The 13,359-nt window shown below is 40.2% G+C and overlaps 1 protein-coding gene across 4 annotated transcripts; it reads left to right on the top strand.

Annotated features, from left to right (window-relative positions):
• Positions 1 to 5,100: 5,100 nt before the first annotated feature.
• LOC126968707 (methyltransferase-like protein 25B) lies at positions 5,101 to 12,411 on the top strand. Of its 4 annotated transcripts, none has more exons than XM_050813792.1 (6): positions 5,101 to 5,300; positions 5,381 to 5,829; positions 6,439 to 6,844; positions 7,813 to 7,922; positions 9,690 to 9,865; positions 12,267 to 12,411. In XM_050813792.1, the coding sequence occupies exons 1-6, from the start codon at positions 5,208 to 5,210 to the stop codon at positions 12,344 to 12,346; spliced, it is 1,314 nt and encodes a 437-aa protein (XP_050669749.1). In that variant the 5' UTR covers positions 5,101 to 5,207; the 3' UTR covers positions 12,347 to 12,411. The 4 variants fall into 4 exon arrangements, with proteins under 4 accessions (XP_050669749.1, XP_050669750.1, XP_050669751.1 ...); XM_050813793.1 differs by having other exon boundaries at positions 5,146 to 5,290; XM_050813794.1 differs by lacking the exon at positions 5,101 to 5,300 and having other exon boundaries at positions 5,686 to 5,842.
• Positions 12,412 to 13,359: the final 948 nt, after the last annotated feature.

Raw genomic sequence — 13,359 nt, 5'->3', positions numbered from 1 at the left:
CTTAAAGTCAAAACTTACAGACCTAAAACTTAATTTGCTTGTTTGCAATTATGACGTCATAGTTCAGTTGAAACCTGGCTTTCCCAAGCCATACTAGATTCAGAATTACAATCAAATGAATATGGGACTTAATCGTCGGGATCGGAACTTGGCTTTGACTAATAAGAAAGGAGGTGGGGGTGTATTAGTATTTGTCAAAAAAAACATTAATACAATTAGGAGGTCGGATTCGGAGGCCATCGACTTGGAAGAAATTTATTTACATTTCCTTGCACATGACGGACTACTTCTATGTACCACCTGCATCCAAAACCATAGTTTATGATAGGTTTTTCTCCAAGCTCCATAATGTTCGTACTAACATGAATTTTAATAACTACTTACTACTGGGCGACTTTAATCTTCCCTACTTAAAATGGTCAAATGATGCTCCTTTTCTTCACCCTTCTCTATCTGATACGGAACCCTCAAAATAATTAACTTATACCATATATTTTTTGATTTTAAAACAAATAAATACTATTGTGAACCAAAACGATAGAATACTAGATTTCGTATTTTGTAATATTTTAAATTGCACGGTGAATATTTCAGACGATCCGTTACTTAATACTGTACCTCACCATCCACCACGACATATATTTTTTTCTATGAAGAAAACAGAAATTTCTTTAAAGCTAACTATGATACTATTAACGAAGCAATATCTAATGTTGACTGGCTCTCTGAACTTAATCCTTTAGCTCCTGAAGATGCAGTTGATAATTTCTATAAAAATATCAATAGCATAATTGAATGCCACGTGCCTCTTAAACGACATGTATCGCCAAGGTTTCCAGTTTGGTTCTCAAGAAGTTTGATAAGTACATTGAGACGTAAACCAAAACTTTGGTTGAGATGGAAAGTTTACCAATCCGATTGTTATAAAAAGTATATTGAAAATGTCGAATCATCCTTTAAAAAATAACATTAAATTCTTTTGGAAATATACACCTAACCTTAAAGAAACGAATTCCGGATATCCCCACACAATGATACTAGAAAATGACTCTTCGGATAATCCTACTACTATATCAGAGATGTTTTCAAAATACTTTCAATCGGTTTTTGAACCAGTATCACCCAAGGCTTACAACATTAATAAACTTAACGATGTTACATCTGATAGCCCAGTGTATCTAAACAGTATTTAACCTTACCAAATCTGAGATATGTAAAACTTTAAAAAATCTGGACCTAGGAATCTGGAAGGGAATAATTGTAATTATTTTAGTTAGTTATAATTTGTATATGTATTTCATCTTTTGTTTCTGTTTTTGTCTCCAATAAAGTAAATAAATAAATAAGAAGCGGAGCGGATCATTTCAATGCATCCGCTCCGCTTCTTGTTGGCTCTGACCCTTGAATGCCCTGAAATGAAAAAAATACGACATTTGTTATTTGATATATTGAGTGCTCTGTCTCTATTTGCTATATGTATACCTAATCTAAGATTCTGATTTCTGTGATTGATTGATATGTTTTTTTTTATGGAATAGGAGGACAAACGAGCGTACGGGTCACCTGGAGTTAAGTGATCACCGCCGCCCACACTCTCTTGCAACACCAGAGGAATCAGAAGAGCGTTAAGGAAGGTGAAACACCACACAAGGAAGCTGATTCCACAGCTTCGTAGTACGAGGAAGAAAGCTCCTTGAAAACCGCACTGTGGAGGACCGCCACACATCCAGATGGTGGGGATGATATCGCAACTTGTGGCGTGTCGTACGAAGGTGAAATTCGGCGGTAGGAATCAGGTTGAACAGCTCTTCGGAACACTCCCCGTGATAAATGCGGTAGAAGACACACAATGAAGCGACGTCTCTACGGAACGCCAAGTGATCCAGCCGTTCACAGAGCGCTATCCCCGACAATTCGAGCTGATCTGCGTTGCATGCGGTCAAATGGATCGAGCTGATACTGGGGTGCGCCAGACCAGAGATGACAGCAATACTCCATGTGAGGCCGGACCTGCGCTTTGTAGAGCGCTAGAATGGGCCGGCTTGAAGTATTGCCGTGCTCTATTTATGACGCCCAGTTTCTTCGAAGCCAATTTGGCTTTGCCCTCCAGATGGCCACGGAATTGGCAATCGCTCGAGATTTCGAGACCCAGTATTCCGATACTAGGCGAGGCTTTAAGGGAAGTGTTCTCGAAGAGCGGTGATACGCCAAATGGGGTTTTTTTAGTGGTAAACGCGCAAACTTGAGTCTTCTTGGGGTTAAATTGGACGAGGTTCAACTTACCCCATTCCGCGACCTTCTCGAGAGAGGACTCGATAGAAGACACAAGTTTCTCCCGGCACTGGTCAACGTTTTCCCGAGAGAGATCTGCATGGCCCGTGCATACGGCATCACCAGTGCTGTCGTCTGCATAGCAATGCATGTTGGCGGTGTCCAACATATTATTGTTATGCAGAAGAAACAGCGTGGGAGACAGCACACAGCCTTGGGGCACTCCAGCGTCCACGGGCTTGGGATTCGAGCAATAACCGTCGACAACGACCTGTATGCTGCGCCCAGTGAGGAAGCTGGAGGTCCATTTGCATAAGCTCTCGGGAAGCCCAAATGATGGAAGTTTTGCGAGGAGCGCCTTGTGCCATACACGATCAAAGGCCTTCGCTTTATCCAGGCTAACTGCCAAGCCTTCCCCCTTGCTTTCAATAGCCGCCGCCCATCTATGTGTTAGGTATACCAAAAGATCGCCAGTCAATGGCGAAAGCCGTACTGCCGGTCGTTGATCAACTGGTGACCCTCAAGGTATACCAAGAGCTGGCGGTTAATTATGCTCTCCATGATTTTGGAGAGTAGGGAGGTAATAGCAATAGGCCTGTAGTTTGCCGGATCCGAACTGTCTCCTTTTTTTGGGATCGGATGGACAAGGGCTGACTTCCATGAATCAGGGACTACGCCTTTTAAATAAGAATGCCGGAATAAACGCGTTAGCGCCGGCGTCAACTCAGGGGCACACGTTCTAAGCACGATTGGAGAAATGCCATCCGGCCCGCTCGACTTCCTGACGTCCAATGAAAACAGAGCTCGCCTAACAGTTTTCTGTCGGAACTGTAATTCTGGCATGGGGCTCTGACACCGCGGGATGGTCGGCGGTGTTTTTCCGTTGTCGTCAAGAGTCGAGTTGGAGGCAAAAAGAGTGCACAGGAGATCGGCTTTCTCTTTTGCCGTATGGGACAGGGTGTCATTCCTCATGTGCAACGGCGGCATGGACGGCTGGTTGAAGTTACCAAGAGCAGCTTTCGACAACGACCAGAACTTGCGTGTTCCGGTCGGCTAACTGGAAAGCTAATTTTGACGACGTGCTTCGATTCCGCACGGGCGATTTGCAGCTTAAAAAATCTGGAGGCACGGTTATACTTCCTCTTCAGGACTTTGCAGTTCGGATCCTTTGAGCCCAGCGCCGCAACCCAAGTTCGATATGCCTGTTTTTTGCAGTCAGATGCTGCTTTAACTGACGCATCGAACCAGGGCTGTGATCTGCTACCGATCGGTACTACAGAGCTTGGTATAAAAATATCCATGCCCTGCAGTATCACATCGGCTACCGCAACGGCGCAGGCGCTAGAATCATCCGAAGGGAAACAAACCCTGCCCCAAGGGTAGGTACCTTCACAAGAAGATTCGTGAAATTACAAAAAAGTTCAGTTCTAAAACATGGACCATCGAAAACTCGGAGGGAAAGGTTGTGACTGAACTGGAAAATACTCTGGAAGTCTGGAAGAATTACTGCCAGCCGCTCTTCTTTGACCCTGATTCGCGCAGCTATATCTCCACTGAACCGGAAGATCATGACTTGGAACCTCTTATTCTTAGAGAAGAAGTTAAAGCTGCAATCAACCATCTAAAAGGAGGGAAGGCAGTTGGAAATGACTGTATTCCAATAGAGACAATCAGATGTTGCGGAGATTTCGGAGTAGATATGTTTCACACTATATGTAACAAAATTTGGGTGAGCGGGATGTGGCCGAAGGGACAAACCATACGCCAATGCAAAATTATGCACAGATCGCCCTGCGTATTGGCATTCGGCATTGTGCCCGTTGAAATCACCCAAGACTATGATTTCAGCGGAGGGGATCTGAGCAAGCACATCATCAAATGCCGCTTGAACGCAGCCCATGAGATGATCCGTTTCTGCGTTACCACTATGGGACCTGTAGACACACGCATAGATGCGGACGCGCTCCTCTAAATCTACGCGGAGCCAGAGAGTAGACAGGTCCCTACCCTCAAAATTGCCGAGACGGCGACAGCAGATGTCCTCCCTAACGTACACACATACCCAGGCATGAGGCATGAAATTATGCTCAATTTTGTACCCGGGGTACGTTAAATATGGCGTATCGCTAGGTCGAGATATGTGCGTCTCCATAAGGAAACACAAGGCCGGCCGCGCCGTCTCAAGGTGGTGGTGGATGGTGTTCAAATTGGAGTGAATTCCCCTGATATTACAGAAGTCCACATTAAGCGTGGAGCGGGGTGCCGTGGTGTTATGTGGGTTAGGTATGCGCGGTACTGTGCCCTCCCCAGAATACGAGGGGCAGCCCGAGCGAGAATGCTCGGGGAGGGATTCTCCGACTCTGGTAGAGCCGGACCAAAGAGTATAATAATATATAGGAAAAAGAGAGCCCTCTCTACGCATTATGAGCTGTCTATTTGAAAGCTGGGGCCATTTGCAGATTGGCTCCGAAAATAACTGTATATAAGCTCGAAATTATAAAATTCATTTTTAATGTTCTGACGCAATTAAATAACTAACTCTACTTTTTAATGTAGCTACGTATTGCAATTTATTACCATGTTGAAATTGCGCGTAGAGTTAGTTATCTAATTTTGTCACAACATAGAACTTTAAGGATAGATTTAGTAGTGTAAATATGCAAAATGGAACACAAGAGCTACATACATGTGCAAACGCTAGGCGTAGCCGCCATTTTATGACCAGTGGGCAGTAACACAAATAAAGGAAAGTTGAAAGATTTCAAAGCGAGTGACAGCTGCCAAAGCTTTCATTTTCGGGCCAACAGATGGCACTACAGTCTTCTGAAAACGTCAATTTAAGGCGTCTGTCCCACCCCTGATATGTAGGTACCTAGTGTACCTACTACATTTATCACAGAACATTAAAATAATAATACGTACGAAATTATTTCTAAATGGATAAACACAGGGATGCGTTGAAAATATCTATTGAGATGTCGTTAAAAGTAATACAACACCATAGGTGGTTGATGGATTTGTATGTTGTGGTAATTAATAATTTTTCCAAATTTTTGGTGTTTATATCATGGATAGCAGATATTTATAATCATTTATACTTTGGTTTTAGGATTTTTTCACAGAAAATCATTGGGAGCTTTTGCCTTTAGCATGGCGAGAATGTTTCTGTGATATAGACCCACAAACCCTTGGATACATAATAAGGGATCTCCCCACAAATCATATTCTGCCGCTATCATTTTTAGCACTCATGAAAGTGATTAAATCATTAAGTTTTCCTAGGCAAAGCGTCAATAGAGTTGAATCTAATGAAAAGCAAAGTGTCATTGGATCACATCCTAAGCTAAAAAATTTGTTTTTAAAACATGTTAAACTAAAAAAACGTCATGAGATCAGTTTGATGGCAAATGTGGTACATTCTGTTGCTGTTGAGAGTTGCTGTGATGCTGTAATAGATTTTGGTTCTGGTCTTGGACATTTAGTGAGAATGCTTTCATATAAGTATGATTTACATACTGTTGGAATTGAAGGACAAAACCAACTGACGGATGAAGCTAGGTCTGTACTATCGGTATGTATAGGGTGGGTTTGGTGTTAATTATTGAATTGAAAATTTCTTAAGGTGAGCTTGTCAGTATATTATATATTATAGCAAATGTGCTGCATGAGTAGACTTACGATTAGCACTAACACCCTCCTCAGTACATTCGCATTTCAACCAAACAGTTGCCTCGGGAGAACTTGGAATGAGGCTCATGTTAGCATTAGGGTGCAAGTAGTGTTAAAAGGTAGACTTAAGGAGTAGCAGTAGCAACTAACATAGGTTTAAGTAAAAATTGTAACTAACAAATTTTGGATTTTCTGTCAGGCTAAGTGCTTACCTGTTTTTTATTTATATGGGTAAAATGCCTGAAATAAATGATTTAATTATTATTTATTTGTTATTATATATAGCTTGTGTGACTGTTATAACTCTATAGATATATTGAACAAAAATAGTTGTATTTTAATTGTTATCAACCTCATCTTGATGAAGTCCACTTCTGTCATGAGGTCCTAAGTGTGCTTAGGAGTATTTTTAATACTGTTTTTATTTGATTTATTACTTATTTTAAATATGTTATATAATATTTAGGGTTAAAATAACTAAACACATATTTTTTTCAGAAAACTGGACTCAGAATTAGAATATACTGCACAAAAGTATGTTGATGCTGAAACAATGAGAAAACTAAATAGACCTATACACTGCAACAAAACACTAAATTCTCCAAGTCAGTTAGAAAAATTATCTTTTTCAATTTCAAACCACGGCCTGATTGGTTTACATCCGTGTGGAGACTTGGGACCTTTATTGTTAAAATACTTTGTTAGTTGTGAAAGATCAAAGTTTATTTGCCTTGTTGGTTGTTGTTACATGAAGCTAACCTGTGAAAATGGTATCGGATATCCAATGAGTAAATATTTACAGAGCCTTGATTACACTTTGTCATATCCCAGCAGAGAAATTGCATGTCATGCAATCGAGGTTTATTGTGAAAAATTGTGTAAAGGGGATTACAATGATTTGAAGGTAAGTGTGTAATATGAATGGTTTCTTATAATTTTTTGTTGGTAAAAGTAATGACAAATGGTTGATTACCTACACTGGTACAGATGTTTTGTAAGGAAGCATCTAAACATGAGATGTAAGGACCTTAGCAATCTAATTTATATAAGTTTAGTATAGATCATCTGATATTAAGTGATCAACGCCAGCCATATTATCTTGCCACACTAGAGGAGGAGGCTGCCACCAGGAGTGTTGCCGGCCTTTAAGGCAGGTGTATGCGCTGTTATTTAAATGCACCCATGTGTATCATCCTAGGAAAACCACACAAGGAAGGTTATTCAGCAAAACCAGAAAGTCACACAGCTTGGTTGTATGTGGAAGAAAGCTGTCAATAGTAGACACAAGTTTCTTCCGAACTGGTCGACAATTTCCCGAGAGAGACATGTATGGCCCATGTGTACAGCATCTCCAGTTCTGCAGTCCACATAGCAATTTTGTTGGAGGCATCCAACATATCACTAGCACTACACACAGCAAACATCCTTGGGGAACTCCAGAGTTCAGGAGCTTCCGGTTCGTGCAATAACCATCATCGACTAGCTAAGGAGGCGTGGGAGGCGGCGGCGGTGATGACACTGTTGGCAATCACTGGTGCGCAAAATGTATTCACAATGTACTCTATACAATCATCGGGTCACTATGGGTCTTATTCCGAGATGTGTTTAACGAAACAGGTAGAGCCCAACCCTTGACTATATTCAAATAAGTTCGTCGGCCGATTCTAATGGCTTCCAAAAGCTTGGGAGACTGCAAAGTTCTTATCGCCGGCCTATACTTTCTTGAACCGAATATAATGTGAGGTGTTGGAGTTTGCTCTGCCACAGCCGAGGTCCCGGCATACCATACATGAGGGGGCTAACAAATCAAATTAGGCACCTGTACAACTTTTACCCCTGATGATTGAATTATGATGTGTTATATATTTACAGGTACATGCCTTCAGGGCTGCTCTAGAACGAATTTTGGTAGCACACAACCCCAAGCTTCGTCACTCACCCATCAGAAGTGTAAAACATACAGAAAATATGACATTCGAGAAGTAATAAATATGTTATATTACATAATATATCATTAAGTGGAGGAATTCAAATTAAAACATATCCAGTGGGAGGCTCCTTTGCACAGGATGCCAGCTAGATTATGGGTACCACAATGGCGGCTTTTTCTACCGTGAAGCAGTAACGTGTTATTACATTATTGTGTTTCAGTCTAAAGGGCGCCGTAGTTAGTGAAATTTCTGGGCAAATGATACTTAAACTCTAATCTCAAGGTGATTAGCGCAATTGTAGTAGCACTCAGAATTTAAGTAACTAAGAAGGATTATTTATCATCAAATTGGATTGAAGGGCTAACAAGTTTCAGAGTAATTACCACCTACTTTTTCATGTAACACAACTCACCGGAGTAATTATATCAGTGTTGCCATTATTAGACTTATTTCACAATATGTACATTGTTATTAAGGGTCGGAATGCATTACAGCGCGTCGCTTCACGTCGCTAGACGGTACCTATCGCATTACAACTGCAGTTAGTGGCAGCTCGCGTCATTTCTATAGCAGTTTGCGTGCGAACAACGTAACAAGATGAGCGATAGTGACGAGGATTAGGTCATTATTTCTTTATTCTGTGCAGAATGAGAACCTATTAACGGATGAGAAAAAAAAGATTTCAAAGTAAAATAAACTTTTTTCAACCAGGCTTAAACTAAGCGCTTTTGAATCGTCACTATAAGTATTTCTTTAAACTACTGAATCTACCATAATGTTTCGGAAAAAGTAGAGCTCTTGAAAAGAACACAACAAAAAGAGCCACAACGGCCACACTTTTCAATCAATAGAGTATTTTACAATGGCTGTAATATATAAAATAAGATAGTTTATAAGAGTATGCATCCAAAATAAATAAATATAATACAATTATTAATTTATTAAATTAAACTAATAAAATTAATTATTGAATTATTTTTATTTGGTTATTAAAATTAATTAAATTATAAGACAAAATTCTACAAATTTAACAATTAACAGTATGCATACTGAAGCGACGCGCCGCTTGCTGTGTCGCACTGAGCGTCGCTGCACTGCGCGTCAGTCTCTCGGAGGCAATTCTGACGCGACTCGCAGTGACGCTCAGTGCAGCACCGTTCTAGTGCGACATGTTCCATACAAAATGGTTCAAATAATATTATGACGCTTAGTGCCGCGCTGCGCAGCGCCGCGCTAATGCGTCCCGGCCTTAATGGCCGTTTACAGAACTTGTGTAGGTAATGAAGAACTATGTGGCTGACAGTGACTGTATCTCCCTTTCTACATCACCGTTGAAATTCGAAGTTAAATAGCAACTTATGTTCTACAAATAAAATTTGAAAACAAAATTTATGAACGATGCGAGACCCGAACCCGCGACCTCTCGCGCGTTCCGTGCGAGCGCTCTTCCAACTAAGCCAACCATTCGAGTGACGTATCATTGTTAAATCCTGTATGTCTTGTTCGACTCTCATGTTATGGCTTCATCTACAGGATCTACTTAACAGTTGCTAACCTGCTCAACCACAATATTTGCATATTAGGAACAATTTCCTACTTGAGATGTCACTCTTTCATCTCTAACCACTCGTTTTCTAATTTTATTTGTGTAATTAATCCGAAAAGTGAGGGTACTTTGAAAAATAACAAATTGTTTAGAACTTATATTCTCACTACATATGTACTTACTTCTTGACACTATGTTGAACCTACACATCACCGTGTTTGAAGCTTTCAATAATTTCAATTAATAACTTTATTTAAATCATTATTTTTCAGCTACTGCAAAATAGCATTGGAGCGTATGTCGTTGCCAGGCATGGACACTTCACAGGCGGAAGCGGATCTGTCGCAATGGAAGCGAGTGATCATCGTCTACACGCTCCGCTTGTTGCTTGCGCCGCTCGTTGAGACACTCATATTGTTGGATAGGCTCTATTACTTGACAGAACACGGTTGGTTGAGTAAGATGGTCAGTGTCATAATATTTACATATTATTGTGTGTCCTTACAATTAATAAACTTGGTATAATGTTATACCTGAGAATAAACAAAGAATACACTTTCGCGTACACCTCTGATGTTGCAAGAGAATGTGGGCGGCGGTGATCACTTAACACCAGGTGACCCGTACGCTCGTTTTTCCTCATATTCCAGAAAAAAACTGTCAATACAATGATAATGATTGGCCTTTGGACTTGCATTCCATGGCACTAAATAAATTAAAAAAAAAATGTATGCTATAGTTTTCCGAATGTCAAGCAGCCATGCAAATAAACGCGGGAAATGTTATATGATGAACCAAGTTTGTTTGTAAGGCCGATTATGTATGAAGAGAGTCTTCATACATTATCATATTTCTGCGCTCGCTGCTGGCGATGTTTCACTTGTTTATACAGACATTCGAAATTATTTGTCTACAGTTTGTCTTGAATACACAGCTTTATTATATTTGAGTTTATTAAGTGCTTACTTCTACTGCATCTGGCACCAGTGGGAAGCTCTTTTGCACAGGATGCCGGCTAGATTATGGGTACCACAACGTCGCCTGATTCTGCCGTGAAGCAGTAATGTGTAAGCTTTACTGTGTTTCTGTTTGAAGGGCGCCGCAGCTAGTGAAATTACTTGTACAAAGTCTCAAAAAGGTCTCCTTTGTTGGTGTATGAATACTATGAAATCAAACACGCTACAAGGATCTGAATCTCAGTCTGATGGTCGAGTCTGAGTCTTGAGTCATTTAATTAATTAATTACTGGCAAATGAGACTTAACATCTTATGTCTTAAGGTGACAAGCGCAGTTTTAGTGCCATTCAGTATTTTTGGGGTTTTTCAAGAATCCTGAGCGGCACTGCATTGTAATGGACAGGGCGTTACAACTACCATCAACTGAACGTCCTGCTCGTCTTGTCCCTTATTTTCATTAAATAATAATTGCCATACGGAGTATTCCGAAGAGCAGTTTGACTTATCCATGACTGATCCATGTGACGTTCTTCTACAATGCGCTTTTCAGGAAACTTTCTTTCACATACAACCAAATTGGTGAATGTACTTCCTTAGCGCGGTGTTTCCCAGTCGTTACGACAGAAGGGCCTCAAGAAATGCGCATGTTACCACCTAAAAGATCGGAATGCTACTGATATTCCTCCGTGGTTCCTCCAAGAGAATACTCGTTCGTCATCAATTATCATCATCAGCCGGAAAGCGTCCACTGCTAGACAAAGGGCTTCCCCAGAAATCTCCATGACGATCGGTCCTGTGCTGCCCTCATCCAACGTATTCCGACGATTTTGAACAGATCGTCGGTCCATCTCGTTCGTCATACGATTTCATAAAATAAAAATTGTAGTTGATAGTTCGAAAACATTAATTCAAGTTGCAATAACAATAATATATAGAAGTGTGATGAAGGCTTGGAAACCGAAAAAATCTAACCCGGAGCTTTTTGTTCAGGTTTGTTCTACGTTTGGGTTAAGTTGGGTTTAGGTCGTTTTAGTAAAGCCGGGTCTGCAGCGCCGTGTTTTCGTGTTTGATAACACAAAAACATGTTTTATTAACCGATTAGGGGCGCGGCTTAAAGTTTTGTTAAATAAAACATGTTTATCGCGAGAAATGGATAACATCACCCGCGTTCACCTACGGGGAGGGAAATTAACTGAATATGTTAGTGTTTACTGAACGAAGACGTACCTATCATTCGTAGCTAGCGATAATTCTATTTGGTTTGTTTGTGATGGAGTGGAATAAAAAAATTCTTTGTTTTTTATACAACTAGATAATTTCTGTTATCAGTTGTATAAATTGACTGGTTCTTTGGGATGTTATAATGTTAGCGTATAGACAGGCCTAATCACATTACATTATTCCACATCCTTTTTTTTATATCCGATGAGACTATATATAACTCTTGAAAATCACGTTCTAAGCAACGAGAAAAGGTATTCATACCGAACCTATTAACAATTTTTAATTCTTAAGTATTGAATGAATGTGATTGCATTTATGGTCGAATCCGGGATCTATTCCTGTTTCTTCTTTTGAGAACTAAATTGCTAGAACAGCCCCCACGTCTTCATCGTCATCCACTCATTTTTGAATGAAACAAAAACAGATGCAGTGGACGGACTGTTTTGCTAACTTGTTTTTTTAAACATGTTTTGTTAAAAAATTGGCCCAGCGGACCCGGCATAGTAAGTACATTAAAAAGTTTAGTTCAATTAACTTATTTATTGCGATACGATACCAGTACTTAGAACGGATTATTCATTGAACGCGCATTTGTCAGACTAATATTTAAATCCGAATGAAATAATAAATACGAACCGATAAAAAATTCATATTATTTTTTATTTCAGGTATTTACTGTGAAATACATCCTGTTTTTGATCCAAGGGTATCACCTCGCAACCATGTCATCATTGGACGGAAGATTTGATTTGTTATAAGTTATTAATTGTGAGCTTGTCATGACATTGATAATTATATTGTTGTTAACTCTTATACTTAGTATTATTTTATTGGAGTATTGTTCTTTAAGTAACCCTTTGTACATTGTTTTTTTTAAATGTATAACTGATAGTTCATATTATCGAAATTCACAAATTAAAAAAAGTATATCGCGCTCATATATAATTTTCTCACTTGCATTCCCATTGCATTGCAGTACGCGAGCCCAGTTCCGTTAGTTACATAATGTCTCTGGGCTATACAGAGTGTACGAAATGACCGCCAAGTGAGCATCGCTCGTCAAGTACCATTTCATAGCTCTCTTCGCTGCGTCAAGCTAATTGGGGCAGTATGATTAAGTGAAATGATGTAAAAAGACTGCGGTTTAAATAGAATATAGTATTCGTCACTTTAAACAAACGTTCCTGTCAAAATGCGTCCCAATCAGTATGCTTTAGAGCTGCCGTACGCGGACTGTTTCAAGCAGTTGAGACCGACTGCTTGAAGCCGTGACCGCGCGGTGAACTATAGTCAATCATTCGGTGCCGTACACACGACTGCTTCAAGTCGTCAACTGCATGACGAAATTCCATCTCATAATTGTGTCTTCACGTTTAATTAAGACTTTAATATATTATTCAACTCATCAAACGAAGACATTGACATCCTAAAATAGTTGAAAAATTTATCTTCATCACTTCTAAGTTCCATAAAAATATGATGAAATTGTCCATGTTGTTCTCTTAATTACAAAATTGGATGAACCCAACATTTTCTCATTTGACGTCGCCGCCGTCGTCTCCGCTTGAGCAGAAGCAGGTAAAGCAGTGCTTCCTCGTCAGAATCCTTGACTCGACTCCGGCGGAAAATCAATGCTGGAGCGGTCGAAGACCACAACTCGAGCGGTCCGTGGATGTCGCTAAGCCGTTAACTGCTCGAGCAGTCCGTGTACGGCCGCCCTTAGACTCACGCGATGTGCTCTTTAATAACTATTGCAGATAG

Source organism: Leptidea sinapis, chromosome 16 (assembly GCF_905404315.1).
Source record: "Leptidea sinapis chromosome 16, ilLepSina1.1, whole genome shotgun sequence".
In the NCBI taxonomy this organism is placed as follows: domain Eukaryota; kingdom Metazoa; phylum Arthropoda; class Insecta; order Lepidoptera; family Pieridae; genus Leptidea; species Leptidea sinapis.
The sequence above is the reverse complement of the archived record's forward strand: the minus strand, read 5'-3'. Positions and strand labels throughout refer to the sequence as shown.

Excerpts from the sequence above, each read along its gene's own strand:
- LOC126968707 (XM_050813792.1), top strand. The coding sequence starts at position 5,208 with ATGGATAAACACAGGGATGCGTTGAAAATATCTATTGAGATGTCGTTA. Across the intron at positions 5,830-6,438 it reads CAACTGACGGATGAAGCTAG|AAAACTGGACTCAGAATTAG; the intron begins GTCTGTACTATC and ends TATTTTTTTCAG. Across the intron at positions 6,845-7,812 it reads GGGATTACAATGATTTGAAG|GTACATGCCTTCAGGGCTGC; the intron begins GTAAGTGTGTAA and ends ATATATTTACAG.